General features: G+C 44.3%; 1 protein-coding gene across 1 annotated transcript in view; it reads right to left on the bottom strand.

The window, feature by feature from the left end:
• Positions 1 to 13,344, bottom strand: part of CLMP (CXADR like membrane protein) — a 73,541-nt gene that overhangs the window by 9,442 nt on the left and 50,755 nt on the right. Inside the window, exons 2-4 of the mRNA XM_030538572.1 lie at positions 2,976 to 3,133; positions 1,568 to 1,769; positions 157 to 324 (exon numbers count right to left, since the gene is read on the bottom strand). Coding sequence (XP_030394432.1) covers positions 157 to 324; positions 1,568 to 1,769; positions 2,976 to 3,133 — 528 coding nt within the window. The remainder of the gene's footprint in view (positions 1 to 156; positions 325 to 1,567; positions 1,770 to 2,975; positions 3,134 to 13,344) is intronic.

The following is a 13,344-nucleotide window of genomic DNA, read 5'->3' as shown; positions in this document are numbered from 1 at the left end:
CAATTCAGTGATTTGCCCAATATTACATCATCATTATCCAGTGACAGAGCTGGGAGTAGGGAGGAATAGAGGGTGGGCGACCTTTTTTTCCTTAGGGATGGCTCTTCCGTTTGTTGAAACACCATGAGAACTAGGACAGGGCCTGGGATGACTTACTGACTCGTGCCGTGGGTGGCAAGTGTCCGAGTTTTCCTTCCTTGTCACTTATGCGCTGCCACTGGTACGAGATGGGTGCTGTGCCGGAGGCAGAATTGCACTGTAAGGAGAGTTCCTTTCCTTCAAAAAGCTCGCCTTCCACCCAGCATTTGGGCTTGGAAGGTTTCTCTGGAAGAAACAGGTTGGGGGTTTGGATCAATAGTTAACTAAAAATCTGGTGTGAAATCCTGGCCTTTTTGAAGTCAATGGGAGCTTTGCCACAGACTTCAGTGGGTCCAGGATTTCATCCTTGGAAGCAAGCTAGAAACCTCACCTCCAACAACAATAACCACTGCGTTTAATAAGAGCTGAGCATTCCCCAGGGAAATAGGGCAGAACCTGCCAGCTGGATATCAAGTGGCAACACTTTCTATGGCTGTTCATAGCCAGAGGGCAAGAGGACACTGTTTCTAGCAGCTTCTGAAAGCTGCCTTTCCAAATTAGCCATTCTGGGGGGTGTCACAGAATATTGCTGCTGCTTGTTTCTTGGTGTCACTTCTGACCCTTTTACAGCAATGACTCTCACCACAGCCTGAGGACAGGGACTGAATGTGTCCCCTATGGGCCCAGAAGTAACATGACATGCCATCAGTGCCAGTTCCCGCCTTGGGATTTGCACTAGGGTAAAGGAGGCCAAAGCACCATCCTTGTCCCCTTTGGGAATCAGATACTGTCTGCCACCCATATGAATGTCTGGCACTCCTGGCAGAGTAAAGAAGGTAAGGTGCCTTGGCTTACTCCCCATAATTTCATCATGGAGCAGCTCAGTACATTGCAAACCTCTGTATCACATTCCACATTAAGTGCTCTTCATTCCCTGAATGCCCTGTGTTCCACCCTCTTCTCCTTCACTGATTCCTTCCTTCTGTCTGTCTGTCCTTCGTTTCCCTACTGTCTGCTGGAGGCCCTGCATCCCTATTATTTATTTTATTAACTGTATACTAAGCAAAAACCCAAACTGAAAGTCTTCAGTCAGGGAGGAAACAATGCCAGCATCTTGTTCCCATCAGACATCTGGCCAGTTCCTGGTACTGGGATCTGAACCCAGAGTTCTCTGCTCAAACCCTGTATGGGGTTATCACCAACTCAGCCACAATGGCACGCTAGCTTTTGTGATCAAATCAGAGATACAATTCAGAAAGAATGTTTTATGCTATCCTTCAGTTGGCTGCAGTAACTTCCAAACAGCACTTTAGGCCTCTTCCAGTCTCTGTCCTTCACTGGAAAATGCAAAGGCAACTGTGAAGCTTGAATGTGAAACCTGATCGTGAAATACTGGGAGCAATTCAGGTGCATTGGTACTGTGCTGAAGCAAAATCTGCCTCAAGGAACTGAGTGGGTTTTCTTTTGAAAAACAACAAAACGACCTTACCTAGAACAATCAGGGTAATGCGATACCACTCATACTGCCCGGCATTTTTAACTTTACACGTGTACTGCCCCGCATCACTTGGCTGCAGAGATACAATGTGTAAGGAGGCGTCTCCAGCTAGGAAATTGGAGGTGAAGGAAACACGACCTTTTTGCCCCTCATTCAGGTCATTATACACATTGCCTCCAGAGTAGGTGATAACCTAAAAGGCAGAGTTAGCCACCAATCAGTCAATCGGACCCATCACTGTACTGTACAGCTCAACCAAACAAACGAATCACAGGACACTCAGACTTGAAACCAGGTCAGCTTGCGAAATAGAATTTCTATCTAGCAATTACTTTGGTTATTAGTAATTATGGAGATGTTGGTAGTTATTCAGTTATGGTTGCACTGAGATTTTTTCCTGTACCCAGAGTTTAATCCCTCTAAAAACTCTGTCATGGTTCAGTTTAGAAAACCCTTGTCTATGCTGGGATTTCAATTACCAGTCTAGTTGCACTGGTATAAACCCCAAGTGTAGACATAGTTTATACTGGTGTAGTGTGATTTACATTGGTGCTGCTTACCCTTTTCACTGGTGCAAACAGCACTGCACTTCCATCCATTTACTGTAGGTACTTATACGCTCCCTTCCCCCCCCCAATTACAGGAGTATTACAGTTTTAACATATTTATCCTCTGTGAAATAGGGAAATGTTACCATCCCCATTTTAATGTATTTTTAAACTATTTTTTATTTGGGAAATTTTAATACCTTTACAAATCCTTGCCATGTCAATATCAGAAACAAGACAATCGTAAGAGTTAGCTTTTGTTTACAGAAACATTATTCAGGAATAGAGTCATCAGATCTTTCAGTTTAACATGATTTACCCTATTCCAGAGTGATCATCATTACAACACCTATGTTATTTCTAGTGATTTTATTAAGCTGAGTGAAATCTCAATATACACATTTACCTGACCAAGCATGTCTATGTTAGTGTTTAAAACAATTGGAAAGGTCAGCTAGCTTTACTGGCAGGTGAATGTACTTTATCTGAGTACTGAATAAAAGATAACCACTTTTCTATGTCTCTATCTGTTCTCTATCCATTTTGGTGGGTACCTAATTGGTGTGTTAATTTTTCCATAAGCACAGCTTCCCGTATGTTTTTTAACTATTTCTCTGTGTTGGACTGTTTTTTTCTTTTTCCAGTTAGAGGTTACAAGTAGCCAAAGCAGCTACTGGCAGATGAGAGATTCATTCCTCATTTCCTCCTCTGTGCCCATTTCCACTAGGAGGATTGCCAGTTCAGAGGCTGGTGTTGATATCAACCCACATGAATAAGTTCTCCCCCTCAATACAACAAGGAAACATGGCTTCTTCTTGGTGGACGCTAATTGTGGCTGAACAGAGACCTACCACTTTTTGGTCGGCTTTGGAATCATGCAGCAGCCACTCAATATCCAGGCTTCTTGGCTCCAGGAGGCCCAGACGGTGGTGACAGGGCAGAGTGACGTTTTCCTCAGCCACCCTCTTATACTCTGTTTGAGCCCCAGACATCCAAACTGAACAGGAAGCTGAAAGACAGAAACCGGTGGTCGGTGACCAAGAGGAAGGAAATATCTGTGAACTGACAGGTTCAGCTGGGGCTGATTTTGGGAACTGATTGCTTCATAGTAGCAAAGACAATGCAATACTTCTGCTTACTGGACACTTTGTATCTGATTAAAAGTGACACGTAAATTGACATCAGGTTAGATTCACCCCAGTATCTGAGCACAAAGAACAGATTACTTTGGTCTCCACTGAGCTGTCCATGCTAAATTCACATGAAGCTTGTTCCCCACGTAGAATCATAGAATATCAGGGTTGAAAGAGACCTCAGGAGGTCATCTAGTCCAACCCCCTGCTCAAAGCTGGACCAACACCAACTAAATCATCCCAGCCAGAGCTTTGTCAAACCTCTAAGGATGGAGATTCCACCACCTCCCTAGGTAACCCACTCCAGTGCTTCACCACCGTCCTAGTGAAACAGTGTTTCCTAATATCCAACCTAGACCTCCCCCACTGCAACTTGAGACCATTGCTTCTTGTTCTGTCATCTGCCACCACAGAGGACAGCCAAGCTCCATCCTCTGGAGCCCACCACAGTCCTCTGTGCACCCTCTCGGGCTTGAGAGTGCCTCCTTCTTTACTTCCTTCTTCTTTTACACTTCCATGACCCAGTAGCTTGCATTTCAGTGTGTAGCCTTCCAGCCTTTACATTAATGCCACTTCTGGCAGCCAGACTCGTCCTTGATGACTGATGTAATGGGAGACTCTCCCTAACCCCAGTGGATGAGTTCAGTGTGATTGCAGCACTGAAAGTAAGAGGTCAAGTTCGGGAAATAAAAGTCTGATATTCCGTAAAGCAGGCATGGCATAATTAGGTTAGTGAACTGGCCCTGGGCCCTGAGTGGCCTGAACAGTTTACCATTACAAAAAAAAATCCTAATTTGGACCACTAGAGGGAATCAGATCCTTACATGCATCTGACATCAAGAAAAAGGAAGACTGAGTGATGCCAGGCAAAGCATTATATTTACATGGACTGTGTTAATATTAGGGCTCTGTGAGTCATTGCGAAATTCACCTGTTTTGAGGGTTCCTTACAAACTCAAAATTAAGCCCAGTTTCATGGAACTGTTACTAAATCAGGCTCTGTTCCAAACAGATCTGGGCTACAGTAGGCTATGCACTGAACCATGCCCATCTCACAGCTTTAATTAGAAATTAGCCCTGAAATGCTAATTTGGATCTTGATCCAAACAGCTCCAAAGTTCTGGGATACTGGGAAAGTTCTGAGCATTTGCCTCAGGGTCATCTCTGGTTCAGGCATGAAATCAAGTGGAAAATGGCAGTTTTGATTGAATTTTCACAGGAGTTTTGAGATTCGTTTGAACATGTTTTTCAAAGTAAAATTCAGGCATGGCAAAAGATGTGCTGTTATGTGTGGGATCGCCACGTACCTGAAGGCAAACATTCAAGTTTCATGGTGTCTTAGTCTTTCACCTTGTTCCCAAGGGACAGCCGTCATTGTTGCTGCGAAGTAGCCACATGTTTAAAGGCACTTTAAGTGGACAGACATGAACACAGTATTGCCAAACTAAACATTCAAAAATGATAGGTTCCTAAAACAGGGTGACCAGATCACAAGTGTGAAAAATCAGGACACGAGGTGGAGGGTGGTGGGGATGGGGGTGGTGGGGATAATAGGCACCTATATAAGACAAAGCTCCACAATATCAGGACTGTCTGTATAACATCAGGACATCTGGTCACCCTACCCTAAAATTGTGAGATTGCCTTAAAATAATTAAATTTGTAACAAATAAAATATATGTGGGCTTCTTTTTGGGTATGGAGACTTTACAGTGCAGTCAGATCATATTTTCAAACTTCCATCTGCAAACATGAGGACTGGTAGGTTTTTTATTAATTATTTTTATTATTATTAGAGGAAAGCTCCTGTCATTTCTTGATTCCATGAGCTGGGGCTTTAAGTTAAAAAAACAAATGTTGTGAGACTGTGAAGAAAATCGCGAGAGTTGGCAAGCTGCGGGACCTGTATTCTCCACGCTAATGACTCTGCCTCAGAATTTACATTCAGAAAGGCTGAAAGGTTTTCTCCACCTTTAACCTCTCCTTTACATTTGTGTAAGGACAAGAGAGACACAACAAGAATGACACTTCCCTCGACTTCTCTTGCTTGCTCTCTCCCTCCCTTTGGGACAAACTTTACCCTCAGAAACATGCATGCTGGAGCCAGCATACCTGGGTCCTGTTCCTAGCTCTGCTCCTGAATTGCTGTTTGACCTTCACTCCCTGTGCCTCAGTTTATCTGTCTGTGTTGCTTAACTGATATTTGTCACATGCTTCGATTAAAAGGCACAGCTCAGGATATCTGTACAATGTAATAGTGATACAATAATGACATGGGAAGAAAGGGGCTGAATGGTTTAATGTGTGTTCTGAATTAACAGCATGCATAGCCTACAAAATCTCTGCTCCCTGGGTAAGAATCAGGATTTGTATGCCCAGTTGCACGCACACACACCTTATTTGCATTTTGCAGTTCCCCACCTTGTTTTCCTTACAAATAAAATTTTCTTACATGGCCAAAAGCATCCATGACAAATTATTACATCAGTCATTCACAGCCACACTGAAGGTGGCACCCAGCCAGAGCCTACTCCGCCCTCCTTTATACCCTGGCACTCCTTCAGCCTTTACTGCCACAGAGTTTAAGATGGGTGGATTCCTGCTATAAATTAATCTCCCCCACCCTGCTCTCTACAGGAATCAACAGGCCTGGGATGAGGCCCCACTCAGCCACGTTGGCTGGTTTCTCTAAAGGGAAAGCTAATTTAATTTCTGGCTGGATTCACTGATGCCAGAGCTTCTAGTGACCACAACTGAGATCAGTTTTTTCATATACCAAGTGCAATTAGTTATTCTTTCTAAAGATAAATGCTTGTTTTCTATTATGGCCTAAATCGCTGAATCCTCCGTAAATTAAGCCACTGACACTGACTAGGTCAGTGGTTCTCAACCAGGGGTACGTGTACTCCTGGTGGTACACAGAGGGTTTTCCAGGGGGTACCCCAACTCATCTAGCTATCTGCCTTTTTACAACAGGCTACATAAAAAGCACTAGCAAAGTCAGTATTAACTAAAATTTCATATAATGACTTGTTTATATTGCTCTATATACTATACACTAAAATGTAAGTACAATATTTATATTCCGGTTGATTTATTTTATAATTATATAGTAATAATGAGAAAGTCAGCAATTTTTCAGTAACAGTGTGCTCTGACACTTTTGTATTTTGTATTTTTTTTTTAATTTTGCAAGCAAGTAGTTTTTAAGTGAGGTGAAGCTTGGGGTACGCAAGACAAATCAGACTCCTGAAAGGGGCACAGTAGTCTGGAAAGGTTGAGAGCCACTGTTCTAGGTGATTAATCAATGAGCTTAATTAATCTGCCACTGCAGGGAGTGTTCACACACAGCAGTGACTAAACTTCCCAAGTCCTTTCTTTGCCATCAAACTGGGCTTCATGCATAACCTGGATTGGATTTCCTAGGGAGGCTGCATCTTCTTTGGGTGTCTCAAAGCCCTGGCCAGGAATATCTAGGTGAGATCACTGGGATACCACATTGTCCAAAATGCAACAATATTCTATCCTCTCTGGTTTGGGGCTGGGAGAGAGGGCATGGGAAAGAGCAAACATCAAGAAACACTCCAGAAAACTCAGAGTTGCTCCTAATTTTTTAAATAGAGGAATTAAAAAACAAAACAAAACACTTAATGGATATAAAAATCAGCTGGCTCTGCTTATGGGCAATTGCCTAAGGAAGCAAAACCATCCATAATTGTTTGTGTGGTTATCTGTGGGCTGGTAGGGATATAGACATTTGCTGGTTTGCAGAAGCAACAGATAGAGTACCCTAGAGCTGGTTCTGTGCATCATAGAGCCATAATATGTGTGCACAATGGGCTAGAGCAGTGGTGCTGCTCCGGCGGCACTCCTCCTGCCATGCACCTTGAAGGATCCTCTTGCACACCTCCGGGGGTGCACACACTCCACTTTGGAGACCACGGGACTAGAGCACCTTTCCACTCATCTCTAGGAAACCTTCCAGCCACAAGAGGGCAGAATCCACCCAAATAAGACATTATGACCTCTACTGGAGGTACACAACAGATGATTTTCCCCAAAGGTCAGTTCCTTAAGTTTCATCTACTAATAATGGAATGGCTACGTTAAGTCTCATCCTGGACTCCTCACCCCAGCAACACCCTCACTGACTCACAGTCCTCCATAGATCCTTAGCGTCATGTGATATATTTCAAAATTACGATAGTGTTCAGATTGTTCAAGTCTTTACTCACTCCTTACTCAAGCAAACTCCCACAGACAACAATGGGAGCTTTATTCTGCGCAAGGCCCATGATTCTGATCCTGTACAGCAATTCCTAGGTTGCATAAGCTTTGGCTCACTCTGGGCACATAGTCCTTAAAAATGAGCATCCTCCTTAGCCCTCAGGCTAGCTGAGGTGTCACTCAGCACATCATATAACAGAACACTCTGGGGAAACAGTTTTAATATTTAAACATTTATCTTCGTGCTAAAAGACAATGGACTTGGTCAACCTCACAGGCCCTGCAGACAAAAGAGACTTTTGCTTTTTAATCCCAGTCTAATATTTGTATTAAAACTACAGAAATGTTTTAAGCAATGCAAAAGCTCGCACACCTAAATGGTATATGGTGGACAGTGTAAAATGAAGTTTCAGTTCTCTTTAGCAACATGTTTTTTAAAAATATATGGGGCCAGATTCTGCAACCCTAAATCATGCTCACTCCTGAAGCAGTCCCTTCGATTCTAATTTCAAAATGACTAGTGATTTTGAGTGCCTCAATTTTTGGTACTCAGCTTGAGGCACTTTAAAGGGGGATGATTTTCAGAAAGTCAGGTGTCTCAGAGTACCATTCCCTCCCCACTGCAATGTGCACTGAAATCAGTGGGATTACTTAGGGTATGTCTACATCTAAAATTTTGCAGCGCTGGTTGTTACAGCTGTATTAGTACAGCTGTATAGGGCCAGCGCTGCAGAGTGGCCACACTTACAGCAACCAGCGCTGCAAGTGGTGTTAGATGTGGCCATACTGCAGCGCTGTTGGGCGGCTTCAAGGGGGGTTCGGGGAACACGAAAGCAAACCGGGGAAGGAGACCAGCTTCGCCGCGGTTTGCTCTCGCGTTCCCCGAACCCCCCTGCAAACCGCAGGGAAGGAGACCTGCTTGCTCGGGGTTCGGGGAACGCGAGAGCAAACCGGGGAAGGAGACCAGCTTCGCCGCGGTTTGCTCTCGCGTTCCCCGAACCCCCCTGCAAACCGCAGGGAAGGAGACCTGCTTGCACGGAGGTTCGGGGAACGCGAGAGCAAACCGGGGAAGGAGACCAGCTTTGCCGCGGTTTGCTCTCGCGTTCCCCGAACCCCTCTGCAAACCGCAGGGAAGGAGACCTGCTTGCTCGGGGTTCGGGGAACGCGAGAGCAAACCAGGGAAGGAGACCTGCTTGATTACCAGACGCTTCCTCAGGTATGCTGGGATACCTGCTTATTCCACGGAGGTCAAGAAAAGCGCTGGTAAGTGTCTACATTTGATTACCAGCGCTGGATCACCAGCGCTGGATCCTCTACACCTGAGACAAAACGGGAGTATGGCCAGCGCTGCAAACAGGGAGTTGCAGCGCTGGTGATGTCCTGCAGATGTGTACACCTCCTAAGTTGCAGCGCTGTAACCCCCTCACCAGCGCTGCAACTTTGTGATGTAGACAAGCCCTTAAGAAGTAAGGTACTACTCAGTGTGAGAAAGCCCTTAACTCCTTCACCAAAGATATATATACACATACATACATGGATGTATTTAAACGCACATACCATGTACATGAGCCAGCATACATTTCCATGCATTCTTTCATACAGATGTACAAGTTACACATGCAAAACCACATTTACTTATACATCTGAAACAGGTGCACACATATATAAATGCATGCACACATTCAACACACATGCAGGAACACATCATCAGATAATCACGCATGAACACACTCACAGCATACATACACAAAAAATGGGATTAGAAACTAACATATTTTGTCAACATTTCTATTTATAGGAAAATTCTAATACTAAAAGCTAAAGCGCTTCTGGACCTAAATCTTTTATTAGCTTCAGAGGAGAGGTTGAACCAGGGACTAATATTAAATATAAATTACACATTTAAAAAAATAAGTTTTGCTTCAATCATTTATGGACTACTGGAGAGAAAATGAATGGCCCAGAGAAATTTTAGTGCCTTCTGGATATGTGAAACACTTAGTGACACACTGAGAATCTGGTCCAAAATATCCCATCCATGATCATTTGAAAAATGAATTCTTAAAATTGGTTTTGAAAACTTGAAGTCATTTTGAGGCCTTTTTGTTTAATTTACAAGCATGTTCTTCAACTACACTTGTTATCACTTAGGGCTGGTCCACACTACGGGGGGGGGAAATCGATCTTAGATACGCAACTTCAGCTATGTGAATAACGTAGCTGAAGTCGAATATCTAAGATCGGATTACTCACCCGTCCTCACCGCGCGGGATCGATGTTCGCGGCTCTCCCTGTCGATTCCGCAACTCCGTTGGGGTTGATGGAGTTCCGGAATCGATATAAGCGCGCTCGGGGATCGATATATCACGTCTAGATGAGACGCAATATAGCGATCCCCGAGCAATCGATTTTAACCCGTCGATACGGCGGGTAGTCTGGATGTAGCCTTATTGTGGCTTAATCTGTGGGATAGGTTGCTAAGTCTCTTCCAGAAGGTTGACGTTAGTCTGTGAAGTAGACAGGTAACCTGCAATTTCCCAGTGACTGAAGCTAAACAAAGGCAGCTTGTGCTAGTATCAGGCAGATATCAACTTGGTTGGATGATTTGGGAGAGCAACAAGGCACTTAAGCACATGCTTAAATCCATCTGTGATGCTGGCACAAGGTCCCCATGCCTCACTTGGATACTGACAAACAGGTAGCTGGAATTAATCTGTCTTGTGTGTGTTAGTGTTGTTAAAATAGGTATTAGAATTATAAAAATGTGCTTAGTGTTTAGTCTTTACTGAATGTTTGTAAATTGCTGCATGCATTAATCTCACATATAAGATCTGTATCCCAGGAAGGTAGTATTTAAGGGTTTGCTTTTTAAGACTCTGTAACTATGTAAATCACAAGACAAAGGGACAACAACTAGTGTGAGATGCTGGCTTCCAATGAAAGGTGTTAGGCTCTGCCCAGCAGAGAAGGCCCATCAACACCAGATGACAAAACAAATTTGTTGATTGCTCACCCCCTCGCTCCCTTTGAAGAGGAGGCATGCAAGTGAATTCCTCTCATCAGCTAAGTTTAACGGGAAGCAGAACGGGAAAAGGAATAAAAATGCCTTAACAAGGAAGAACTGCTTCTTTATGCTGGACAAGGCAAGATTTTCTAACCATAAGCAAGAGATTCCCAGTGTGTAGCCTGGGTTAGCCCCAAGGGACATAAAGAGCTTGCTTATTATAGAAGCTTCTATTGCCTTTTGAAACTTACGGCTGTAACTCATTTGTGTGTGTATGTTACCTGCTTTAACCTTGTGAATAATTCTCATTTCCCTTTCGTAGTTAATACATCCTTAGATAGTTTATTAGAGGATTGGCTACAATTATTGTCTTTCGTGTAAGATCTAAGGCGTAACAGACCCGTTGTAAGTGACTGGTCCTTTGAGACTGGGAGTAAGTTTTGATTTTTGGTGCAAGTGACTCTCTATTGCCAAAGCAAGCTTGCCTAGGTGACAAAATAGATCAGATTACCAAGGGGACTGTCTGTGACTTCATGGATGATACAATGAGGATGCAAAGGCCGAGGAGAACTGTTTCGTTATAGAGCTATGATCCCATTATTCCACCCACTGGGCATTGCAATTAATATCTATGCTGCAAGCCCAGTCATTTCTAAGTACAAATATTGTGCAATTAAAAATAATAGGTTAGCACTTTACAAATGTACATTGTGTCAACACCCGCGTGGGACAGATATCATCACCTTAATTTTACATTTGGGTAAAATGAGGCACTGGGAGTTAAAATGACTGGTTCCAGAGCAATGAGTAGAAGCCAGGACTCTTGATTCCCAGTCCTGTGTGCTAACCAAGGCTGCCCAGGGGAGTGGGGGAAAGAAATAGGGAGGCCAAAGGGCCAGTTTGCCCTGCACCCCCATTTGAGAAGGCTCCCAAATGGAGTAAAGTTGCTATCTAGTAGGCGAAGTTGCAGTGCCACTTACTGAAATTTGACTCAGCAGCCCATCCTTCAGGCAGGAGGTGGACAAGCCAAACCTGATTGGCACTGCAACCCCACAGCCAGGTTGCAACACCCAGAGGTGAGTGTGGTGGGGGCTTGCTCTCCAGCAAAGACAATTTTTTGGAAGGGTGAGGGGCCCTCAGTTTCAGATTTTGCCCAGGGCCCCTAACAACCTCTGTGTAGCCCTGACATCAACCATTAGACCCTATCCCCTGCTTTTATGTTGTTTCCCATTGCCATTCATGATTCCAATCTTAACACTTCGCTACCCTCCACAGCATTTGAAGTCCGAAGAAATGTAAAGTGGTGTCCTTTTACACAAAGATGGCTATTTGACATTCTTTTCCACAAGTGGAGGAGGAGCTGGGGGTGGATGGAAGTCTCCTAAGGGAAATTAGCCTAGCCAAGATTATGTTGTGGGACAACTGCTTTTTGTATTCCTTGGCCAGCAGCGGGATATGAGTCAGGGGTCACCTTCTCCCAAGAGCTTGAACGCGCCGAGTGAGCAAGATCCAGCCGTCAGTGCATGCTGCCTGCCGCCTGCCCCACTCGGCCTCTCTCTGATTTCAAGAATTTGGTTGCGAGGCGAAAGCGTCCCGAATAAAAAATGTGAGCTTGCAGTCAGCTCCCGCAGGGACAGCTGAGCTATGTCAAAACACAGAGGTCAGCAGATCCCACCCATACAAACGCAGCGCTGCAGAGGTCCTCTCTCTGATTGAAATCACATGTGCTTGGGACTGAGGCTTGAGAACAGGATTCGTGCACAGCAATGAAATAAAACTGAAGGAACATGCGTGTTGCGGTGTTTCCAAGTGATGATGTGAGGCTTTTGGAAGCAAAGCTGCCGAGGAGTTAATCAGGCCCCAGCAGAACAGAAAAATACAGTTTAATGAAGGAAAACATTCATTTTTAAAAGCTAACAGGGACTGAGAGGGAGGGCAGGTGGGCTAAAATCTGGCTGGTGCTATGCAGATTCCTACCAAAAGAAACACCACCAGCTGTGGGAATTGGTGCGGAGGGAGTTGGCCTCCCTTGTTCTAGCTCCTCCAAATATGTTTCAGAGGAACCACTCCTCAGGCGCTCTGTGACAAGAGCCAGGGAGGGGCATTATACGATGGGAGGGATGAAGATGTCAACGGAGGGCCTGGTCCACATATGCATACGCAAATGTGTCCAGCGGTACTACAGCCTCTTTGTGCTGCTCCTGCTCAGCTTCTCTTGTCTCTTGTAGGGCTAGACTGTGCAATTGTGCAGGGTACTTGTCTAAGTCGGAATGCAGATGCATACTCAGGTCTTTACCTTGCAAAAGGTTCCCACACCATGGGCCTCTTAGCCCCTTGCTGAATTCAATGGGATTGTGAAGTCCAGGGCATTATCACTGCACCAATGGCTATCTTTACTGGATCATTCAGAAGCCATTTCAGAAACATACATAATACCATTAGGGGATAAGAAGGTGATGGCATTTTGCTTTTCTTTATGTACCAATATCACCAAAACTATTATTATTTTAGTTGAATATATCTGCTTTGATTCTGGGTTTTATTACTACTTTTCAATGGGGAAGAGAACATGTGGGTTTTGCATGTAGCTCTTTTTGCTGTTTTAGTCCTTCTAAACACAGGACTCTGACAGGGTGGATTGGCTAGAAATGAATAGACAGTCCTGCCAAGTGGAAGTCATGGAGGGCAATGCATGAGAAAAAGGCAGGTAATCTGATATGAACAGTGTATAGCATCTAATGTTTCTTCTAAAGGTGGGGGACATAGGAGCTGCCATAACCAGAACAGATCAACGGTCCATCTAGTCTAGTAGCCTCTTCCTAACTGTAAATTCATTAAAACAAACAAAGTGCCAAA

Source organism: Gopherus evgoodei, chromosome 19 (genome assembly GCF_007399415.2).
Source record: "Gopherus evgoodei ecotype Sinaloan lineage chromosome 19, rGopEvg1_v1.p, whole genome shotgun sequence".
Lineage (NCBI taxonomy): Eukaryota > Metazoa > Chordata > Testudines > Testudinidae > Gopherus > Gopherus evgoodei.
The sequence above is the reverse complement of the archived record's forward strand: the minus strand, read 5'-3'. Positions and strand labels throughout refer to the sequence as shown.